Source organism: Mixophyes fleayi, chromosome 6 (genome assembly GCF_038048845.1).
Source record: "Mixophyes fleayi isolate aMixFle1 chromosome 6, aMixFle1.hap1, whole genome shotgun sequence".
Taxonomy (NCBI): domain Eukaryota; kingdom Metazoa; phylum Chordata; class Amphibia; order Anura; family Limnodynastidae; genus Mixophyes; species Mixophyes fleayi.
In genome coordinates, this window is record NC_134407.1 from 154104516 (window position 1) to 154126446 (window position 21931).

Sequence of the window (21931 nt, forward strand, 5' to 3'; positions counted from 1 at the left end):
TCATGCAGTTCCATAATAGTTGAAGTGCCCACAGATTAATTCATGTTAGTTAGTCATGCTGTGTTAAAGGTTACACAAAAAAATAAACATCAATATGGCGGAACCGAACCTTTGCGTTCCACCTTGGAGCTGGATGTGAAACGCAAGCTGATCATGTGACGTTGCAGTCACGCTACTGAGGTTCGACGCTCTAGCCGATGTTTTCGCAAGTCTCTATGGCTCTAGGTGGATGACGTTATCCGGAGCTGGGTTGCAGAGTCACTGCTGAGTGTTGTACGCAAACAACGAGTGTTCTCCGTGGCCGGTGTGTGGTGCCGTCTTCACCTGGACACGGCCTTCATGGTAAGAGGGTATTCTGTTTGCAGTACGGGAACCTCTGCATTCCATGGGCGGCCTGTGGCTGTGTTACCTCTCAGCGCTATGGGTGTGACTGATTAGACTTCTAGGCTAGAAGTGAAAATAAAACCCCTGTTCGAAAATTTCAATGGAGGTACCGAAGCTGGGAGTAGTGGATAGTGTTGTGGGATTTTGTAAATGGGATAATAACTGGAGATGAGGAGGGGGCTATGAGGTAGTGAGGAGGGGGCTATGGGGTAGTGAGGAGGGGGCTATGAGGTAGTGAGGATGGGGCTATGAGGTAGTGAGGATGGGGCTATGGGGTAGTGAGGAGGGGTGCTGTGAGGTAGTGAGGAGGGGGCTATGGGGTAGTGAGGAGGGGTGCTGTGGGGTAGTGAGGAGGGATGCTGTGGGGTAGTGAGGAGGGGGCTATGGGGTAGTGAGGAGGGGTGCTGTCGGGTAGTGAGGAGGGGTGCTGTGGGGTAGTGAGGGGGGGGCTGTGGGGTAGTGAGGAGGGGTGCTGTGGGGTAGTGAGGAGGGGGCTATGGGGTAGTGAGGAGGGGTGCTGTGGGGTAGTGAGGAAATAATAGCTATATGTATAGTGGGGCAATAGTTTGTGGTCTGGGGGCATGTGGATAGGTATGAGTTTGGTTAGATGTGGTACTGTGTATGGATAAGAACTTTTGATGACCTAGAATAGTGTGGAGGGTGTAATGGTGACAGTGTGAAGTGGGCTGGTGGTGTGATCGTGGCAGTGTGATATGTATTTGCTATTAGGGATCAATAAAACTTAAAAAAATCTTTTAATACTTGAGAAACTACTTGACTCGTGTACATGATTTTTTTTTTTACTTAAACACTCACACAAAAGAAAATGCATGTGCAGCAATGGAATCGGTTGTTTGTAGAGCTTTCACAAATTGCAAATCGCAAGTGGTTTGCTACTGCTTCAAACCACGATCATCATCATCATCATTTGGCCCTTGACAACCTGCAAATAATGTTTCACATCAATGCGCCCTCACTGTACTCCAACTATGTTGTTATGAAAGCCCCTTTACTTCCCCTGTCCTGCATCTTAAGTAAGAGTAAGTGCCATAATCGTGCAATTCTTCATATGTGCAGCCACTTTGCTGGACATTCGTAAAGTGATTTTATGCTATATCTGCTTCACAAACTGGTGTAATATACACTTTGCATCAGCCCCTATAACCTTAGTTGGATTAGAGATTAGAATGAGTTTAAAATGGTTTTAAAGCAGCTAGCAGTTTTGGGAAACTTGCAATGAGTTTAAATTGAGACTACCTGATTGTATGGATTTTTTTTGAACTCTTTTGGAAGCTGTTGGCTGGTTATAAAAATAAACACAGCTCTTCAATAGTTGATAACTACAGACCTGTATGGATTGAGTAACTCCATCAAGTTGACAAGATATCCTAGCATACTGTTTTCCAATTTCTGTAAGGTGTAAGACCAAGAATTTGAGCATCTCCATACAGCTACTTTTCCTGTTCTGTAATACAGAAAGCAATGCCATTCGCAAAATGGCGGTTCAAAGGGCAATGTGAGTGAGAAGACGTATCATAAGCCCCACTCCTTCCACTCATTACCCCCTGGTTTTAGACTGGGACTGAGAGGAGTCCTGGAAAAAATACTTTGTGTTAGGAGGAAGGATCATGTTTGTTAAAATACAAAAACACAAAAAATCAGTAGTGATAGTGCAATTAAATACAAAATGGTGTTTTAGTTGGTCTTTTTTTGTATGCTATTACATTTATCCTAGTAAGCTTGTAATATCTTCTGATAGTTTGGTATAATAGTAATAGCGGTTATATACATGCCACATTGGATAGTTAGGAAGATATGTTTGAAGTCAATGTGAGTTGTGCATCCTTGTTTTTGTCAAAATAGTGTAATTTGTATGCTTGCTTTAATTTGTAAATGTTGATCAACTTCAGAACCCTTACAACTTGTACATTATATATTTGTTTTTTGTTTATTCTAGTTTTGTAGTATAAATATATTCTATAATAACATCACATGCAAATAATGAAAAGAGCTTAGCGCTTCCAACATATTTTATTGATTTGTCTGCTGAGATGAAAATGTACCTGTCTCCTATGCATTGTGGTGGCAGACACTTGACAGATATTCCTTAGAATGCATCCTGTCCATTTACCAGGAACCAGTGATGTTACTGTCTGTTCACCCATTGCTGCTGGTTATTGGCAATTTCATGAACATTTACTGAAAGTCAATTATTTTTACTGACAATGGGGCATATTCAATTGGCCGCATTGCTGTCAAAAGTAACGTGGCCCACACACCATTACCGTTGCTACAGTAATAGTGCGCATTATTTACGTTAGTACGGTAATGTTTAATGCTGAATTCTGTTCGCAGTTCAGGCAGCTGTGAGCAGAAATACGGGTTAAAATTACCGTTGTGCACCAGCTGCGTTACCTTTGACAGTAACGTGGTCAATTGAATATGCCACATGATATGAAAATATATTTTTATAATTTTTCAAACCCGCAGCTTGATAAATTTACCCCCAGATCTCGGTCAGTTCGGCCAGCTTGGCCACTAATCCAGCTGCCCAGTACACATGGTGGGATCTGCGTGTGTGTTTCTGACTAGGGCTCCATAGATTTACCTGATAATACAAGCATGGTAATATTGCTTCAGTTAATTCTGAATCATTGATCACCTGTCAAGCAATGCCTCATATCAGACATCTTGATGTCTGAAAAAAATGCAGTTCATAGGGCAGCTCAGTACTGCTGACGAGCATTTAATTTGCATGACTGATAGTAAACTTTGACATTCTGTTGTTCCTTGTAAAGTTGTTGTAGGTGTTTTACATTTATACACAGCAGGTGTCTCATTTTGAGAGAACTTTTGCTTTCACTTTTTTCTTATTGCATTAGCTCTTTAGACTACTGTCGTAGATTAGCTGATACTGAACAGTATATGGCTCTACATTTAATTGATAAGCAGCTCTGTAAAGTTAGTGGCTATGTAAAGTCTAGGGTAGCAACACTTTGTCCAATTTGTTTTGAACAGTTCATTAAAAAACAAAAAAAAAAATAGCCCTGTCTACTTGGGTATCCATCTTTTGACTGTTCAGTTATAAACTCCAAATGATAGAGTTGACAGTGCTTACTGACAGGGTGTGTAATGTCAGGATTGAATATAGGGAATTGTGTTTAGAATGTAAAGAGAGGTACACACTACAGGTTTTTCACCAGATTGCCACACAATAAACGACCGTTAGGTCCGATAATGCATTAGTGTATACGCTCCCGAAATCATATTTTATTGCACCAAACCACATCATATTGTTTGATTTTATAAGCGGACTAAAAATCTCTATAAACGATGGAACGATGTCAGGCAAATTCTGAAGTGTGTGTACACTCGCGACCAGCAGTGTAGGCAGATCTCCATAGTTACATTCTTTTCAGCCGATTTTTATGATAGATGAAGAGCACAGATCTAAAGGCAAATTTTGTAAAACGTGTATAGTGTGCATACATGAATCGTCATGCTGATCAGGACTTTCAGTCGTTGGTAGAATCGTTAACGATATTGCATTGTACTTGGTCCTTTATTTCTTTATGATTTGCTAATGTCATGCCTTTGCTGAGGGTTTATTTCTGATGTATCCTTGGGAGAACATCATATTATCTTTATTCATATCACTGGTCCCCAAAGTGTCAAACAGCTGAATTTGGAAAACAAAACAAATTTTTTCATGGGGGTAGAGGTGGACCAACACTGCATGGGTTAATGCCTCAGTGAAGTCACTAGTTCCTAAATGTGTTCTATCACAGGCCCTAACTTTTAATAACAAAAGGCCCTAATTCAGCGCAGATTTGGCCGTTCAGCTCTGAATGTTGAGCATTCACTTGGATATGAAGAGGACACTACTTGATCGGTTTCCTGTGAATTCGCCTTCCCTGTTGCAATTTGAACCAAAAATTTATTTCCCTAAATATTTCTCTGAAGATCAGAAGTCTTCCAAGGAGTTTATGGGGGAAAAAAAGTTGCATGTTTTACTTCTAACTAAAGCAAAGATGTACTGGTTCAGAGGATCAAAAGGTTGTTATCAAAGCCTTGTTATATGTTCATACAGACCTGTGTATTTGATCTGAACTCATAGTTCTAAGCTTGATCAGCCGAGAAATACTGTTTATTAGTGTTGTTGTTGTTATTATTATTGACATTTATATAGTACCAGCATTTGCTATATTACTTTACAATTGGGAATAAATAGTAATGAAACAAGACTGGTTGTTACAGACAGTAAGAGGACCCTGCTCACAAGCTTACATTCTGTAGGACAACAGGAGTTTGATACATAAGTTTAAGTGCTACATATTGGTCCAGCCAGATTGCAAAGGTAAAAAGTGCTTAGTGGGCTATACGATCCAGTCACACAGCAGTCCTGGTCACAGGGTGGTTTGAGTGTAAAAGAATATGTGTAAGTCTTGTGTGGACTGTGTAGAGGGATGGCAATAGGGTAGCCAGGAGAGGTTGGTTGAGGAATTTGATAAAGAAGTGGGTTTTCAGATAACACTTGAAGGTTTTTAGATTTAGAGGAAGGTCTTGTTGTGCGAGGGATAGGATTCCACAAAGAGGGCGCAGCCAGAGAAAAGTCCTGTAGCTCGGAATGGGAGCAGGTAATCATGTAGTTGCAGGTCTTTTACAGAATGGAGGTGTCAAGTTGAGAGATTTTGAGACAAGTGAAGAGATGTATGTTGGTGTAATTTTGTTTATGTCCTTGTATGGTCATAGAAGTATTTTAAATTGGTTACATGTTTTTTACCGAATCCATTGTAGGGACTGATTGAAAAAATGTTCTTCTACTGCTACTCCGTTCAAAGAAAATCAATTTAGCCTATGCGTGCAAAATATACTTTAGGAGTGTGAGTTTGGTTCAGGGAAGACCAGTAAGGTGGGTATTGCAATAGTCAATGCTCGAGTTAATAAGTGCATGATTTAAAAGTTTTTGCAGTGTCCTGTGTGAGATGTGCATATTTTGGAAGTTTTTTTTTTTAGCTGTATGCAACATAATTTAGATACAGATAGGATGTATGGAACAAAGGATAGTGCCGAGTCAAGGATCACACCTAGACAGTTAGCTTGGTTAGTGGGGTTTCTTTTCCTGTCAACAGAAATAGAAATGTCAGGTAGTTAACTTCTGCTGCCTAGTGGCAATATTATTACCTCTGTTTTTGAAAGTGTTGGCGAGAGGACTTCCAAGGTGAAATGGCAGAAAGACAGAACAGTAAATTTTAACTGCCTGACTCTTGGTCTTGGCATTTGAATTTTGACGATTGTTCTGGACAATGTTTTGGTACTGTCCACTTCTTTCGGAACTTGACTTAACTGTGACCTTGGTTTTGAGTACTTATTTGATACTGAATTTGCCTGGAAGTTGCTAAACCTGACCTGGCATTGACATTTCTTTTGGTGTCTCTGTATTTGGTTCTTGTTTTATTCCCGTGGTATTCTAGTTTTGAGTCGGGTATAAGATTTGTGGGCTACCTAGTGCCAGTAAGCATAGCAAGCTTTAAGTCAAAAGGGCTGCTATAGGTGAAAAGCAAGCTAGCCTGGTCACAGGTGTTTATGCGCAGTGTGTGGACCCAGACTTGACACTTTCGATTTGACTGAATATTGTGAGAGCTCGCAGAGCCACTGTGTGAAGGAGATGGGTAAATATTATAGAATGCTGAGCTGCTGTAATATCTACCAGTACTAACAAAATGTTTTATCCTGCAGATTGCAAGGACATTGATGGAATTCTGAGGGGGTTTTTTTTTCCTAGAGCTCGTTGCTGTCATGACAAATAATGTTTTCTACTGCGGGTGACCTCAACTATGTGTTCTCAGCCTAATTTGTGAAATGTTTAGCATATTATATGGAAACCCTTAACACATCAAGAACTGGAAAAATATTTTTATAATGCACTTTATTTTTGATGTTGTGTCTTTAGTGATTGGTAAATCGGGTCCAGCAAGTAGCCTAGCTTTACAAAGGATAAAGTGTATTTGGCTTTCAAATCCCTTTCTCCCTGCAAATCCAGGCTGTTCACAGTTGTATGTGTGGCCAAAAATCTGTATGAAACTCTCAGCTGAACTAGCAACGCGATCCGCAACAAAGGCAGCAGATGTGCACACTTAACCAGCTTTCACTGAAGTGTTAATGAGATCTCCCGACTTGTGGTCTGAACACTGCTAGCAAATACTGTAATGCTGCCAGACCTCATTAAATGGATCAACAACACTGTAATTGCACAGTACAATCTGGATGTCTATGTTTAACACTCTTTTAAGATGTGAGAGAGATGATCCTTCTAACTTTTCAGTTTTTCCTCTGTGTTCAATGTACAGTAAAAACACAGCAGAAGTTTTTGCTAAGATTTACTTGTATAGTTAAACATACTACAAACGAAGGTTTGATGATACTGTCCTTTTAAAGCTTTTTATCTCCTTTTTTCCATTAGTCTGATGGAAATATTTAATGTTATATATGGTTATTATAGGATTGTGACAGGATGGACCCTCCTATGCCACCTTGTCTGTTGTATAGGGGACCGGCTGGACTTGTCTTTCCACTGCCCCTTTCTTCCTCCCAAATGTGCCACTCCTGTAGCAGTAGGAGGAGCCAGCTGCTCCCACTAGGCTCCTACACCAGCGCCTAAAACCGCTTCCTTCTGGATAACTTTCACTGCTGGTGTGCCACCTTACTGGGCATCTGGGCTGGTACCCCTGACTACTTCCTTTAGATCAGGGTAGCTGTGGATGGTTCCCCCTGGCCTATCACACCAGAGCTGCAAGTTAGCGGGCAGAGCAATGGTACTGGAATGCTGGGTCCCAACCTCAGAACAGCTGGATAACTGATTAATCTGTAGGTCACAGGAATCGCCGCAGGTAAATAGGTGTCAAAACAGGATCTTGAATCAGTGATTTTTTTATTAGCTCAAATAGACCTGATAAGGACAGTTACACACACCAGTTTGTGGTACTAGTGATATTTCCAGAATTTACAGATGGTATGATATATGGTCAAACAGTGCTCGTTTTTATACAGTTTTGGACACAGCCTTGCAGGGGGTAAACCATCCCTCTTTTCCAGCCATGCCACAAGAAGTCTTAAATATTTCATTCAAAGAGTAACATCAGGATGTGAGATGTTCTTTTAAATTTGGATTTGAAATGCAATTTATACTTAACAAAATTTACACTAATCTATGATTTCACACATCACGTGCTGTTTACATTGTTCAGACAGGTTCTAACACACAGGACAAAAGGCCTCATGGGAAAGAAAGGTAATGACCCCTGCTGTGTTTTCAGGCTTAACCAGTGTTGGCCAAGTCACATGGAAAAAAGGTCTAACTAGCCTTAATGAGGATTTCCTCTAGAAACGTTACAAAACCAAATCATGACATACTGTCTCAGAAGTTACAAATCAAATTTCCTCCAACATTTGCCTATTGTATCATAAATTAGTACATTTCTGATATAGAAATATAACACAGTATCAAAAATCAGTACATTTGCAATGATATAAATTGGCGCCTCTGCCACTAATTGAAATACATTTCTGTAATAAATAATTTCTACAAGATCCAGCCACAAGGATGTTTTGCCATTTGTCTGAAGATACTGCCATGTCTACTAGAGTTCATCATCCAGTAGACTGCCAATCATCTTGTTTCTACTTCATAATTCCCCTGTCAATATTATTCATGTGTGATGGTTCTCTTACAATACAATAGTTTTTGGTATAACTTTATAGCATTATTGTGGTGAGTTATGATGTATTTGAAGGGCATTGCTGTGTCCCAAAGGGTGAAAATACAAATACAACAATTTAAGTTTAGTTCTATTATATCCCCCATGTATTTGTCACATTTAGGCAAAGATAGATTTTGAATTTCTTGTGTCTTTCAATTAATTTTTTTTGGAGTGTGCCTTCTATATATTGATAATAAAACAGGATGGTAATGTTTGCCTGTTTTTTCCACTTTTAGGTAAATTATATTTTTAATTGGTGGTGTTATCAATAATATGGTCTCAACTCCTATCAGTGGCTGTGGTAACTAAAGTTCAGCTTGTCAGCCTATAAACCCGTAAGGGGCAACACGAAATAGTTGGAGGGGCACATGTGCTGCGCTCCAGCCTTCAAAGGAGCCGCACAGAGGAAGGAGGAAGAGCACAGTGCTCTCCGTCCTCTGCATATGCCGAGTGACCTCCCTGCATTGTGCAGAAGAAGTCGACTACCCTTGTTCTAATGATCAGGGGCTGCTGGCTGGTGGGCTTTTTGCCCACTCCTGCTTTAAAATGTCCATAGATATTTGTATTCTTTGCCCACTTCAGCATAAATGAGGATACTCCTGACTGAAGAGTTGGAACACTAATCTTTTCCACAAATAACTCCCCCCTCCCCCTAAGTTCACTCTAACAATTTACTGAAAAAATTACTAAAATAGTAGTGAAACCACCTTCCAACAGAGGTGGTAGAAGCTAATACAGTGGGGGAATTTAAGCATCCTTGGGATTGACATTAGGCTATATGCTAAATCTGGTGAAAAGGTTAGGATCAAATAGGGTCTCTGAATTTTTAGGAAAAACATGGGCAAGCAAGATGGGCTATGTGACTTTTATCTGCTGTAATTTTCTGTATGTGTCTAGGGTGTCTTGCAGTTTTGGGTGTGGGGAAAAAAAAGATTCCACCTGTTACTTAGACTGACTAGAAAGTTTAGTGTGAAATATTGTCCAGCAATGGGGGTATGCTATTTTCACACAGCAGAAACATTTGATAATGGGAAGGGAATTAGTATTTCATATAGTTACTTAATGGCAATTTGTATTACCTGATAAATTGTATGTGTCATAACAGTGAGCAGGGGCAGGCTGGGCTGGGAGGCAAGGGGGCATATGCCCCCCGGGCTGGTCCCATAGTAAGCTTCCTTGGGCTGGGTCACTGTGCCACCTGCATTTTTTTCCCCTTTAAAATAGGCTGCTGAGTCGAGTCTTGCCCCCTGGGCTAAAATTTGCCAGCCCTCCCCTGACAGTGAGTCACTGTGGCTGAGCTTTCCTATTGTGTTTGATGATAGTTCAGCATTGTGATTGAGTGTGTGTGTGTCAATTTTATGCATTGTCATGTCATGTCAGCATTTGACTTGATCCAGCAGATTGGCCCAAAAACCAGTCATCCGAGCATAGACTGTTTAGGCCAAGCAACCAGATCACTTCTGGCGCCGCTGTGTTAGTGCAGTCTGAAGATGATTACACACATGGTGCACCGACAGGCATTTTTGTAAATTTGATCATTAGCGGGCTTTGCATAGATGTGGGGCGTAACTTTTTCTTCTTGAGACAGAACACCGCTCCAAAGAACGAGGCAAGTTCACCTCCACAATGCACGCCAGAATTACTAAATATCTATCTATCCTGAATGGTATTAAATGTAAATAGATTTTTTTTTCAGGACAAGTGCGGCTTTGTTAGTTGCTCACTTGAACTAGATTGTTCAAACGTAAGCAGGCAGTAGGAAAAGACCGTAGACTACTTGGTAGGATATAGAAAAAGGAACTTGTGCAGTTTAGAGGAGAGAAGGAGCAGGTGTTGTGAAAGATAAATATTCTACAATATTAAACATATTTAAAAAGGCTGTATTTTAAAAATAGGTTTTCAAAATTAAAATTACAATTTTGGTCAAAGTCCACTTTGAGAAATTTGTAGATTTATATGTTTTTATCTAGATTTAACTTTTAAATAAATATATATAATTACACACCACCTCTCCTTTATTAGATATTCAGGACTTAACCAATTATCATGATAGAATTGGCTCTGCCCTTTTAAAAGCAATTATTTTCTTTAATTTCTTTTAGCACATAGGAATGGCTGTCGCATATGTGGCACATCCGTTAGTTATCGTGTGATCTATGCTAGTTAGTAAGAATACCTGTATTGAGCTACTCATCAGCAAAAGCGTATTATTATTTTTTTTAGATTTATATTTTTAAGTAACAAGTGCCCCCCACCCCCCTACTCCAGTGATTTTGGAGAAGGCCTGTTCTATAATAGAGTCTAAAATATACAAAAGGATTAAAGATGTTTATGGAAGAAAATAAAACTATTTAAAGGTCATGCAGAAATCTACAAGACGCCAGTGATGTAGATTTTGATGGTCTGGCCTCCTATGTTTGGGACAGACAGACCACTTGAATCTACATTGTTAATAGCAACTACTAAATTATGACACATTTGTTTATTCAGATTTGCTAATGGCGCAGTTGAGACTCTAAAGTACTGGTGGAGAGCCCCTTTAAGATATTTTACAGAAAAAGTTATGTGTGAAAGTAAGTAGGTCATAAATTGGGCAGTGTGTCTGCTACTGGCTTGATCTAGAATAATTACTTCAAAAGACTATCTCCATCCTTATAATACATCACATCCTAGGTCAGAACACAGACCTCATCATTTCATTATGTCTTTTAGATTGTATCCTGTCCCCATACATAATGTTGGGATAATATATATCAAGTTTAGTACTTAACAGCTTCTACATAAAAATGCAGAGGCCTTTGTTTTCCAACAGTCTTCCTGATGTGTTCTGTTTCTAGATTTCAACTGCAGTTTTCGCTTTCACATCTTCCTGCACAAGTCAGTGATGGAATCGGAAGCCAAAGACGGGGATGAAGAAAACCTTCAGAGTGCGTTTAAAAAGCTGCGCGTTGATGCAGAAGGGTAAGCTGTCCCAGTGTTCTCTTCCGATCTGGTGTCTTACTTTATATGATCATCGGGTGTTTCAACTTTCACAACATAAGTTGAATGCATTTCATTGTCCATGCATGGATGCAGCTTTTACTAATATTTTTTTTAATATCAGGCATAGCTATTTTATTTTTGTTGCCTTGGGATATGGCATAAAGCTGCTCTTTGAATACAGTTTTACTCCGTGCATTGAATTGTATCCCAAGGGCAGCAAATATATATAAATAAGGCTGAAAAGCACAGAAGGAAGGCAGAGATAGACAACTATATATTTAAGTTTGCAGAACAACTGTACAAGCCAGTAACTTAAAATCCTCTGAAGGTGAACAATAGCCAAGATGACACATCTGTAAGCAGCTTCAGACACAGACTTCCAGTTGCGCTCTTTTCTTATTTTGTTATTACAGAATAATTGCTGTCACCACCAGTAAGGATCTTATGGTTACTGATACTCCTCAGCAAATGTAATCAAGTTCGGAATTAAAAGTTTAAAATCGTCACTGTGTCTTAATAAAGCAGAAATTAGTGTATGGAATGCTGTAAAGGAAAACGGGCCATGGAGAAACACTAAAACCCCTACAGTTTACCAAGGCACTGAGTAGTTGTAAAGACACTGGCACCACTTGTGTACATTAAAAGAAAGCAAACCGTTGAGAAATGTGCATATCTGCAGGGTTTTTCATGGCAAAACACCCTTATGTCAGAACACAAATCTAATAAGACAAGGAGTGCTTAATTACATCTAAGACCAATAGACTAAATTCTAGCTCTCGCCTAAAATTTTCCAATTCTCTGGCATGTAATAAGCTGAATAAATATCCCTCAGTATGCAAATAAGTAAGAGGAGACGGATTTAAAGCGGACCTTTTTGCATAAAGGCATTGGACACTATGTATGTCCTAAAAAGAACAGAGTCCCAATGCTCCCTCCAACCAAGTTGCTGCAAGAAATATCTGTACGCTATATACAAATGTTGGCTGCACAGACAGACTGTTGCTATCTCTTGGACGGTTTCCTCCTATGTTGTGTCTCCCCAAGAGCACAGAGGAGCTAGTGGAGAAATCTGCCCTGGAGAGATTTCATCCTCTGGCCCTGGTAGAGTGAGCAGTGGGGTACTTTGGTTGTTCATTATGTATAACCAGAAAACAATGTGCTTCTGGAACTCTAAAGCGGGACCAGACCTGGGTCACTATCGTTTGCCGAGAGTCCTTTTGGTCTTCCTTTCTAACGCCTTGTATATTACCTAATGTATGATGTATCTGTATAAGTTACAGGTACACATACATCCAAATACAACCCTCATCCTCTGTACACTTTTTTATCAAGTGATCTGACATGCACCTGAAACCAAAGAAATTGTACAGCCTGTTCTGTCTCTCTGCAGGCATGCCTGCTTACATGAGAGGCTATTGCCGGTTTCAAATGTACAGTGTGAGTGCAATGACGCAGCGCCCTGGGTGGGCTTGTCTGTAGAGATTACCTTTCCCTAAGATGAAGCACACTGCAGAATTCAAGATCTGTGGTTGTATTTAGAAATTAAAAAAGTTATTTTTATTGTTCTAGTACCAAAAGGTGAACAAATATTTTTATTTATTCTTAAAGGTGTATCATTTTAGTTTATTGGGTGGAACATGTCTTCTGGGGCTCCTCACCATTGCAGCATTCTTACTGGTTCTCATTTACCCAGACTTTTCCATTCTCTTCCAAAACCACACACCGGTTTTGGACAAGAATGGAAATGCCTGGGTAAATGAGGACCACGAAGCATACACTAAGAAGATGTGGCTTATGTGTTAATTAAGCATATAGCATCCCAGCATGGACAATGTCGTATATTAAAACATTGGACTGACCTGGTTGCCTAAAATTATGGCTAGCATGGTTGCGAAAGGAGACTTCAATGATTGAAAGAGGAGTGATTTTTGTGGCACTTTTGCCATGAGTTTCAGTGACGGCAGCTCACCTTGCTAATGAGTAAGTAATGGTGTCTAAGGTCAACCTTGAACTCCAAGAGGAAAACGTACAGCTGCATTGAGCGAAAGGGCATAATCCAGGATCATAATATTTGTGCAACAATATGAAGTGCAAGGTGAAACAGTTGTGCAATTTCATATCAATTGTCTGTAAACTTTAACCTGTGGTGCAAGCAGTCTGTTTGATTAAAAAAGTCTGGTGAGAACTCCACGGAGCAGTATATCATAATTTGCCTTGTGACTTTCTATCATTCTGTGCAATACTTGTATGTGACAGTGTATGTACTCTCATTGATTAAAGTTAGGACCATCCTATTACCATCCTTTGACTTATGCTTTCATTATTATTTTAGAGACTGGCATTTAATGTGATCCCCCTTTTTTTTTTTTTTTACACTTTGTACAAAGAAAAAAAAATTGCAGAATATTTTCAGTAAGCAGAAAAAGGAAAAACATAATTACAGAAATATAAGTTCCACAATATAACTTGTAAAATGATTGAAACGTAACAAAGTGTTTTGTATTTTTTAGAAGATATTGTAATGGAGATAAGAATAACAAAGGTTGGGGACAAGTTTTTTTTGACAAGGGGGAAAGGAAGATGTGTTGGATGGGGAGAGGGCAGGAGCCACGATTTCTCATTTACTTGTTACCCAGGACTGGGGAGCCATGTAAACTATACCATGGGGTCCATATCTCGCAAAGTAGTTAAGCAGTGCTGTAATATACTCCATGGATGAGATGTGCCATAACCTGTTTATTAATTCTGGTTTGGCAGAGGGAAGAGATTTTTTCCAGGCTCGAGCTATTCATAATTTGCAGGCTTGACTAATTTGAAGTGCCTAACGGTCCGTTTGACTTGCTTATGGAGGGAACAGGCTTTATGTAGCATCTTTTTGTTGTATCATTACATATCATCCATGTACAACAATAAATGATTGTTGTACATGGATAAAAAGCTCAAGAGGAAGCCAGACCATTAAAGGATAGTTTTTAGTAAACTCTTATTCAGGCATAAATATGATTGGCTGCCCAGGAATGCAGTGGCTTAACATGTGGCTTGTGTTGTAGATGCACATCATCCTTATGCACAGTTGACGGCTGCAATACAAGAACATGTGGGAGACCTTCTTTAGAAGACACAAAGTCTAAAGTTTTGGGCCCCCTTAAGGAAAGCTGGCATGGGTAAGAATTTGAGTAATGCTGAGTGATGGACTGTTTTACTTTGATTTCATCATAGAGCAATGGTTACCACTGATTCCTTATCAATGTTTTTTCTATGTTCAGGTATGTTGCCTCCAACAGTCCAAAAACATACTGCCAGGTTACTACTAAATTGTAAGCTCCATCGGACAGGGGCAGATATGAATGAATAAATCCTCTTTAAAATATGTCTGTTGTCCTTTATTATATAAAAAGAGTAAATATGTTTTTTTTTTTAATATTTGCAATGTACCTTTGCTCATTAAAACTTTAAACTTCTAATTTATCACCATATTTCCAATCGTTGGTCTACATTTTCTACATAACATCTGATCTCCTATATGGCAAAGAGTCCTTTACTCAGATCAGATATATTTTTACAATTTCTCTGTTGGTAGCCAAGAGCCTATTTCAGCCCATACATCCCTGAATACATACAAAGATGATGGGGTCTACCTTATAGAATTAAACTGCAAAGTACTGTTTTCTTGAGAGGAGGCAGTCTGCAGCTTTAATTATTGGATTTATGTTTAATACATAATTCATCTTGTAAATGGAAGTTGCCTTTAAAAAAAAGTTATGTTTCTGTTTTTATACTTGCATAATATTATTATTAGTTCACTATTTAAGATTTTAGCATCATTTGGGTAATTTCCAACATTTGGAAATAGTTTTTCTTCACCATATATATTGGTTACAAATAGTTAGCAATTATTATGTGAGGATATGATTGTGTGTTAAGGGCTCTTTACCTGATAATTTACTTAATTCGCTGACGCCTGTGACTGAGATAAGGACGCAAATCTACATTGTTTGATCAAACATCATCATCATCATCATCTATTTATGTAGCGCCACTAATTCTGCAGCACTGCACAGAGAACTCATTCACATCAGTCCCTGCCCATTGGAGCTTACAATCTAAATCCCCTAACATACACACACACAGACCGAGAGAGACTAAGGGCAATTTAATAGCAGCCAATTAACCTTCCAGTAAATTGTTGCTTGTAAATTGATTGTACATTGTATAACTGTAGACTATTGTAATTATAAATGTATGCAGTATAATAAAGACTAGTCTCCTGGAGGTCCTCTTATTGGAGGGAAACACTTTCAGGTGACCAAGGCCACCCTTTTTATTATGCCATACACATGCTGTGCACTTATTGAAATACTATAGGTAAGCTTGGCTCCTGTGTTGGAATAATTATGTGCTGAATTTTGCATTCTTGCTTTGCCTTTAAAATGTTTCCATGTTTTACAATTGCATTAGAATTGGATTCTGGACATCAGACTGTACTGGTTTATTACCAGAGGCATTTCGACCTAGTTGCCCATTTTGATGTAAAGCTATAATCCATCTCTATGGTACCTTTGTCTGGCCTACTGCACTCCCTTACTGTTTGGGCCTGGCTTTTTTTTCCATCGACATAGTTGTCAAGAAACAGCTTTGCTGTAAATCAGAATTCTGCAGCTGGGAGGACATTCCCTGCAATGGCACCTTTTATAGTTTATAGATCGTTAAACAATTTTTATCATCACCCTTGCTTATTTTCCCCTATTTTTATTTGTAGATCCTCAAGAAAAACTACAAGAGCAGCTGGAAGAACACCACGTAGAAGACGCTCTAAGTCTCCAGTCCTTCACCCGCCAAAGTTTACACACTGCAGCACAAAGACAACTTGCAACTCCCAACTAAAGCACAAGAGCCTTTGTGATGCTCTAGATGGAAGTGTTGCCATCAACCATTCAGCTGCTAGTGATCCACCTAGCTCTTCTCTTAATGTCAGTGGCTACATGAGATTTGGCCTCAAACCCTCTGGTGAGTCTGCATCGGAGACTACATCCCAAATGGGGAAGACAAATTCTTCCATTTCCCAAGAGCCCCGAGCAAGCTTAAAGGCCAGCCTCCCTTCAGATTTTCACTCTGTATCCGAGCTCAACACAGCTGCAAAATGTACTTGCAACGCTAGAGACTGCCAGTGTGATAACTGGCAAAACATGGAAGTGTATTCCTTTTCTGGCTTGCGGGACATGCTAACAGAATGCGAGAAGACTGTGAAGGAGGACTATTCTCAGCCTTTACAAAACAGAACTCAAACAGCGGGCAACAGCACTTCTGGATCTCCACGCTCCTGCTCAGAACAAGCCAGAGCATCAGTTGATGACGTAACCATAGAAGACCTTGCTGGCTACATGGAATACTACCTGTATATTCCAAAGAAAATGTCACACATGGCAGAAATGATGTACACCTGACTTCAAGACTTCGATTTCACCCTTAATCAGAGAGAAATGCAACAGTGTGTTAGTTACTGATCAAGCTCTCTGGTCCTGGAACTTCCACTTGTCACCATTTTGTGTACAATAAATACCATCTCTGTGTTCTACACACGTTGTCATTAAATCACAAGGGTAACAGCTCCACTCCCTAATATAACTACCAGCATTCCTGTCACTTAAATAAGTTTTGCCTTGTAAGAGATTTCAGGGCTAACTTCCACTCCCATTAAGATGCTATGAAAAAAAGTCTCTAGATATGGCAACAGGATTGTTATTAGTAATACAGTAATGTAAACTGTGCTTTCACTTTTAATCATACCCATGAATTGGTGGCTGCATTCTGTGTCAAAGCAAGACTCTTCTACCTGCGTGTCACTAATAAGTCATGAAGTTGCATGCAAGCAGCTGTAGCCCATTTATCACGCTGGTGTGAATTGTAGTGGAGTTTAGTACTGAATGATCCTCTGCTTTAGCCTCCTCTATGCTATGAGGGCTATTTCCAGGTCTGAAATGTGCAGCAGTCTCCAAAATGCTCTAAATAGAACCACAGTGGGAAAGAAATGGAACCATTTCCATGCAGTGTTGTCCAGCCGCTATTTTGAGATGGGTTCATGGGAAAATACTTATGTTCTTACAGTGTTACATGAATGTTGGTCATGTTAGATAAACATTTTTTGTGTATAAAAATAGAGAAATTAGATTCTGGATTGTAAAGTAAGAACGACTTCTAAAAAATAAGATTAAACTGTTTTCTCAGTTGCAGTGATCTCTTCATATGTGTTAAAATGTTCTGGAGTTTGAAGCTGAAATGCGGTAGATCAATGTTAGCCAAATAAACATTCAGTAAAATAACAAAGTTTAAATGTCTCATAATGGGTGGTTTTTCTTATCTGTATAATCATTCTGCATTACAGTGGGTTAATAATGATTTTTTTTTTCTGTGAGGTGTGACTACTCTGAACTTTTTTAATGTTCTTTAGTCCAGTTTTGCTAGCCTTGGCTGTTACTATATGATCTTTCTGTTTGGTGAATGCAGTTGTTTTGAAAGATGTGGTGCTGGATGATTGCTATTTTGTTGTCCACTAGAATTGCTTAAAAGGAAGACGGCCACATGTAATCTTAAATGAAGTTATCATTAAATACCCAACAGATCTTTGCAATTGGTCATTGGAGAGCCACATGCTAGAGAGTCTGCATCAAGTACAGTGACTATTACATCTACTGTATTTATTCACAATGCAGCATGTCATGCAATGAGCCAACTTTAGGTCATGTCCGTGTCATAATTGTTAAATATACATTTTAGGTAATTGCTAAAAATACTATTATAAGTCCAAGTGTTCCTTTATAGATGATTATGATCAAAATGTTTTACGTTTGGGGGACAGGTGGGTGAGGGTATATGCATTTGATTATGTGTGTGACTTGACTGCTACCTGTTATTCTGGTGTGTGTAGAAGTTTGTCTACATGGACAGCCCTGGAAATGGTGACACTTCCTGTTTATGACAAAATTATAAGCCAACATACTGATTAGAGCACATTCTGGCTATGCATTTAAGTAAATCTATCACCAACCCAGTAGAGACGGCTATTTTGTGGCTAGATTTTAGGCCTTTCAATTCATTAGGAACCAGTGACATGACTGAGGCAAGTGGCTCTTTGTGTTTGTAATATCCCTAGTGAATTTATTGAAAGGATGTTCAACTCACAAAATGGCTGCATTCCCTGTTTATAGGTGATAGGTCCACTTTAAAAGAGCAAGTAAAGCTACTATTAGAGATTCATATGTGAAAGGCTAAATATGTCCGCCGAACTTTTTCCTTCCTCTGCAGCATGTTGGCATGTTATGAGGGAGATGCTTCTCAAACAGCAGGCAGTGATCGACACCTGGCAAAACTGATTTGCAGAAATACATTGTGGTTTTGAAGATTTGTGGACCGGTAGAGTGATGTCATAATTGCACAAATGCTTATAGTCTCAGCTTTTTGACCTTTTATCAGATCCCATTAGTACACTGTCTTAAAGACGTTGGAGGTTTTTTTTTTTTTTTTGGTTTTTTTTAACAGAGCTGTAGTGGAATGTCTGGGTAACACTGAACAATGTATTTTACCTCCATGGTTCATCTCTTAAATATTTCAATTTTAGGTTGCTCTGGTCCTTTAAAGGGATGTCCATCGAAATCTGCTTTTCATATTAAAAATTGTGTTTGAACATGATTGTTGTCATTTCAGTTTCTTTCCTTTACATCTAGAAAAGTACTCTGCTACATTTCTGCAAGGTGGTTTAGATTAGTAACTAAACCCCCCCCCCCCTCCCCTGGGCAGCAGGAACCTAGACTCCCTCGTGACACATAATCTGTTACAGCTGAGGTGCACAGTGGTTTGGCATCACAATGAGGGTCTCTGAATCTATTTTGTAGGACACCCTCTGATTGTCAGATATACAATGGATTCTATTGGGGACTGCCATTGTTGGTGCCAGAAGAATGCCATGCTGCAATTTTGATTTGCTGAATTTATGCACTCGACAGGACCAGTGACTTCACAACAGCTCAAATGCCTAAACTTTTATGTTTTTTCTTTTTCTTCTATAAGATTCTATCTCGACACTATATAGAGATCTTTACCAGAGCTACAGTAGAATGCTAGGGTATTACTGGACATTGTATCTTTGTCCTTTTAAATATATACATTATACCTTTTTTTATTTTCAAGAAAATACATTGCAGACTACAGTTCAAATTTCATTTACATTTCCATAGTATATTTAAAAATATTTAATTTTTTAACCCCTTGTAATTATCATTGTTGATTTGTAAGGCGCCACAGTACTCTGTAGTGCCGCACAGTAGGGAAGAAACATACATAAAACAGGAACATACACAGTAGACATAATAAATGCAGACGTACAAACAAAGGGCAGGGAGGGCCCTGATAATTCTAAATGAAAGGTTACAGCTGAAACCAGAGGAACAAGTGTGCCTCAGTGTAGATTGGGATAGTTGTGAGGATGCATTAATGTGTTAAGTATATGTGGGAGTAGGGTAAGGGATGATAAACAGATTGTTTTTCAGAGAGCAATTGAAGGAAGTCTGATTGAGTGGTAAGAAATTTGAAGTGACACGGGAGAAGTAGGTGAGATTTGAGAGGTGGTTACAAGAGTCAAGGTGCAGGTCAGAGGTAGATTGAAAAGAGGGGTGAGTGTTTGAAATGAGATTTAAGATGTAGGGGTTGTGTTGAAGGCCTTGTAGGTAAAGGTGAATAATTTAAATTTGGGTTCTGGAGGATGCATATAGCCAGGGTAGGCTGAAGTAAGGATAGATGAGTGAGGGGGAATACCAGATAGGAAGAGGCTGCAGTAGTCCAGGTGGGAGATGACCTTGGTTAAGCGTTCTTGTAGCATTCTTGATAAGAAAAGGCTGTATTCCGGCAATATTCATAAGGTGGAGATTGGAATGGAGGAGAGACTGGATATGAAGAATAAAGAGTCAAGTGTTTGGGAAACTAAAGAAATTGTGTTGTTTGACCATTAAAGAGATTTGAGAGGAGATGGTGATTTTGGAATGAAGGTGGATGATGATTATTTTTTTTTGTTGTTTTTTTCCCCCCTCTCAAAGGTTGAACTTTAGGTAGCACTGGGACAACCACCCAGAGAGACAGTAACTCGGGAAAGGTCACGGATGTGGTAGATTTCAGTGTTGTCTACGTAGAGGTTTTACTGAATGCCTAATGAGCTAATTGGTTTCACACGAGGTGAGGTGTACAGTGAAAAAACAGAACAGAACCTTGTGGGACACCAAAAGATAGTGGGAATTTAGGGGGAGAGTGTGTCGGATGTAGAGACACTAAAGGAGCGTTTGATCGGTAGGAAGTGAATCCGTAAAGTACTGTAACTAATTCTGGGCGCTCAGAGTATCTAGGTAATTAATGAGGTGATCGCTGAAAATAAAGCTTTTTGCTAGCCTCTAAAACAGAAACACTTAAAAATGTATAACAACGCTTGCCTTTTATCTCTATAAGTATATAAAAATAATGTAAAACGCATCAAGTTTAATACAAAAAGTACATAAACTTATTAAACGCTCATTAAAAATAAACTACAAATCACTAATGCATTATTAGATTGGCGGTAGTCGTGATTGCGATTGCCACAATGCTGACCATCGCAATAGCGACAAAAAAATGCCAAGTAGAATAATCCTGATATTATAGAGGCAGGACCCGCTGCCTCTATAATCTAATGTATGAATTAGAATTGGGATTAAGGGTTCTAGATTATACAATCATTGCACCCTTTAAAGCTGACCCAGCTGCCTTCAGCACTCCCATGCCTGGCTCTGTTGCTCAGAATGTCTGGTCTTACCTTCTGCTTGTACTTGCTTTATAGCCTCCATGGGGCCTTGTGAAAAAAAAATAAACCCCGCTCCGGCCTCTGTGGTCCAGTTTTAAAATCCACAGCCATGCTTCTACAGGGCCTACAGTCAGAAATAAAGGTCTCGGACATTTAACGCTGATTTGATGTCTGATATGCATGCCTCTATATGTGAAGTTACCGCTCAAGTAACTGAGCTGAGCAATAGAACCTCACACATCGAGGACAAATGGAGGAATTTGTGGAATCCCATAACTATCTCATCTCTTCACACGAAGGCTTGAGAGCCAAGTCTTTGAATGTCTGACAAGTTGGCCGACATTGAAAACCAGTCCAGATGAAACAACCTTAAAATACGGGGCATCCCAGGGTCTGTCTCTAACACTGATCTGCCTGAAGTTGTCAAAGAGCTGTTCCAAAAACCGCTTTCTGATGCCTGGGAACAGAACCTTCCCTTGACCGCATCCACAGACTCCCACACCCGAGGTTTGGCCTCGACGCTGCCCTCACGACACGCTTATGTGTATACATTTCTACCATATCAAAGAGGAAATTTTAAGGGCTGCCAGGGCACCCACCTCCGCGGAAGTCCTCGTGAAAATCCAGCTCTTTCCTAATTTTTCTGCGGCCACTGTCCCCAAACGGCGGTCCTTCCAGACCATCACTAAAGCCCTCTGGAACCAGGAGATCCATTGTCGCTGGAGCTTTCTGGTCAAGCTTATTATACAGCATAATAACTCTTCACATAATTGCTTCAGTGGAAAATGGGGTACAACTCTTGAACTCCGCTTCTGGCTACAGACTCAACATAAGTTCGGAAGGAGTGGTCACGTGTGACTGGAGATCAAATAACAGTTCCCTTGCTCTCTTTCTATCCAGGTTCGTCACACTTCATTGGGACCTGCGTCAGGGCCCTATTGTCCTCTCTGGTCTCCCTAGACACTTGCCAGAGACTTCCGGTGAA

General features: G+C 39.6%; 1 protein-coding gene across 2 annotated transcripts; it reads left to right on the top strand.

The window, feature by feature from the left end:
• Positions 1-204: 204 nt before the first annotated feature.
• Positions 205-17457, top strand: OSER1 (oxidative stress responsive serine rich 1). 2 transcript variants are annotated; one of them, XM_075176829.1, is made up of 4 exons: positions 205-342; positions 10957-11105; positions 14177-14290; positions 15886-17457. In XM_075176829.1, exons 2-4 carry the CDS (start codon positions 11029-11031, stop codon positions 16568-16570), a joined length of 876 nt encoding a protein of 291 aa, XP_075032930.1. In that variant the 5' UTR covers positions 205-342; positions 10957-11028; the 3' UTR covers positions 16571-17457. The 2 variants fall into 2 exon arrangements, with proteins under 2 accessions (XP_075032930.1, XP_075032929.1); XM_075176828.1 differs by having other exon boundaries at positions 206-342; positions 10982-11105.
• The last annotated feature ends 4474 nt before the right edge of the window (positions 17458-21931 follow it).

Bases quoted from the DNA above. Each gene is read 5' to 3' on its own strand.
- OSER1 (XM_075176829.1), top strand. From the start codon at position 11,029: ATGGAATCGGAAGCCAAAGACGGGGATGAAGAAAACCTTCAGAGTGCG. The intron at 11,106-14,176 runs GTAAGCTGTCCC...CTTGTGTTGTAG, and splicing joins CTGCGCGTTGATGCAGAAGG to ATGCACATCATCCTTATGCA. The intron at 14,291-15,885 runs GTAAGAATTTGA...TTTTATTTGTAG, and splicing joins CTTAAGGAAAGCTGGCATGG to ATCCTCAAGAAAAACTACAA.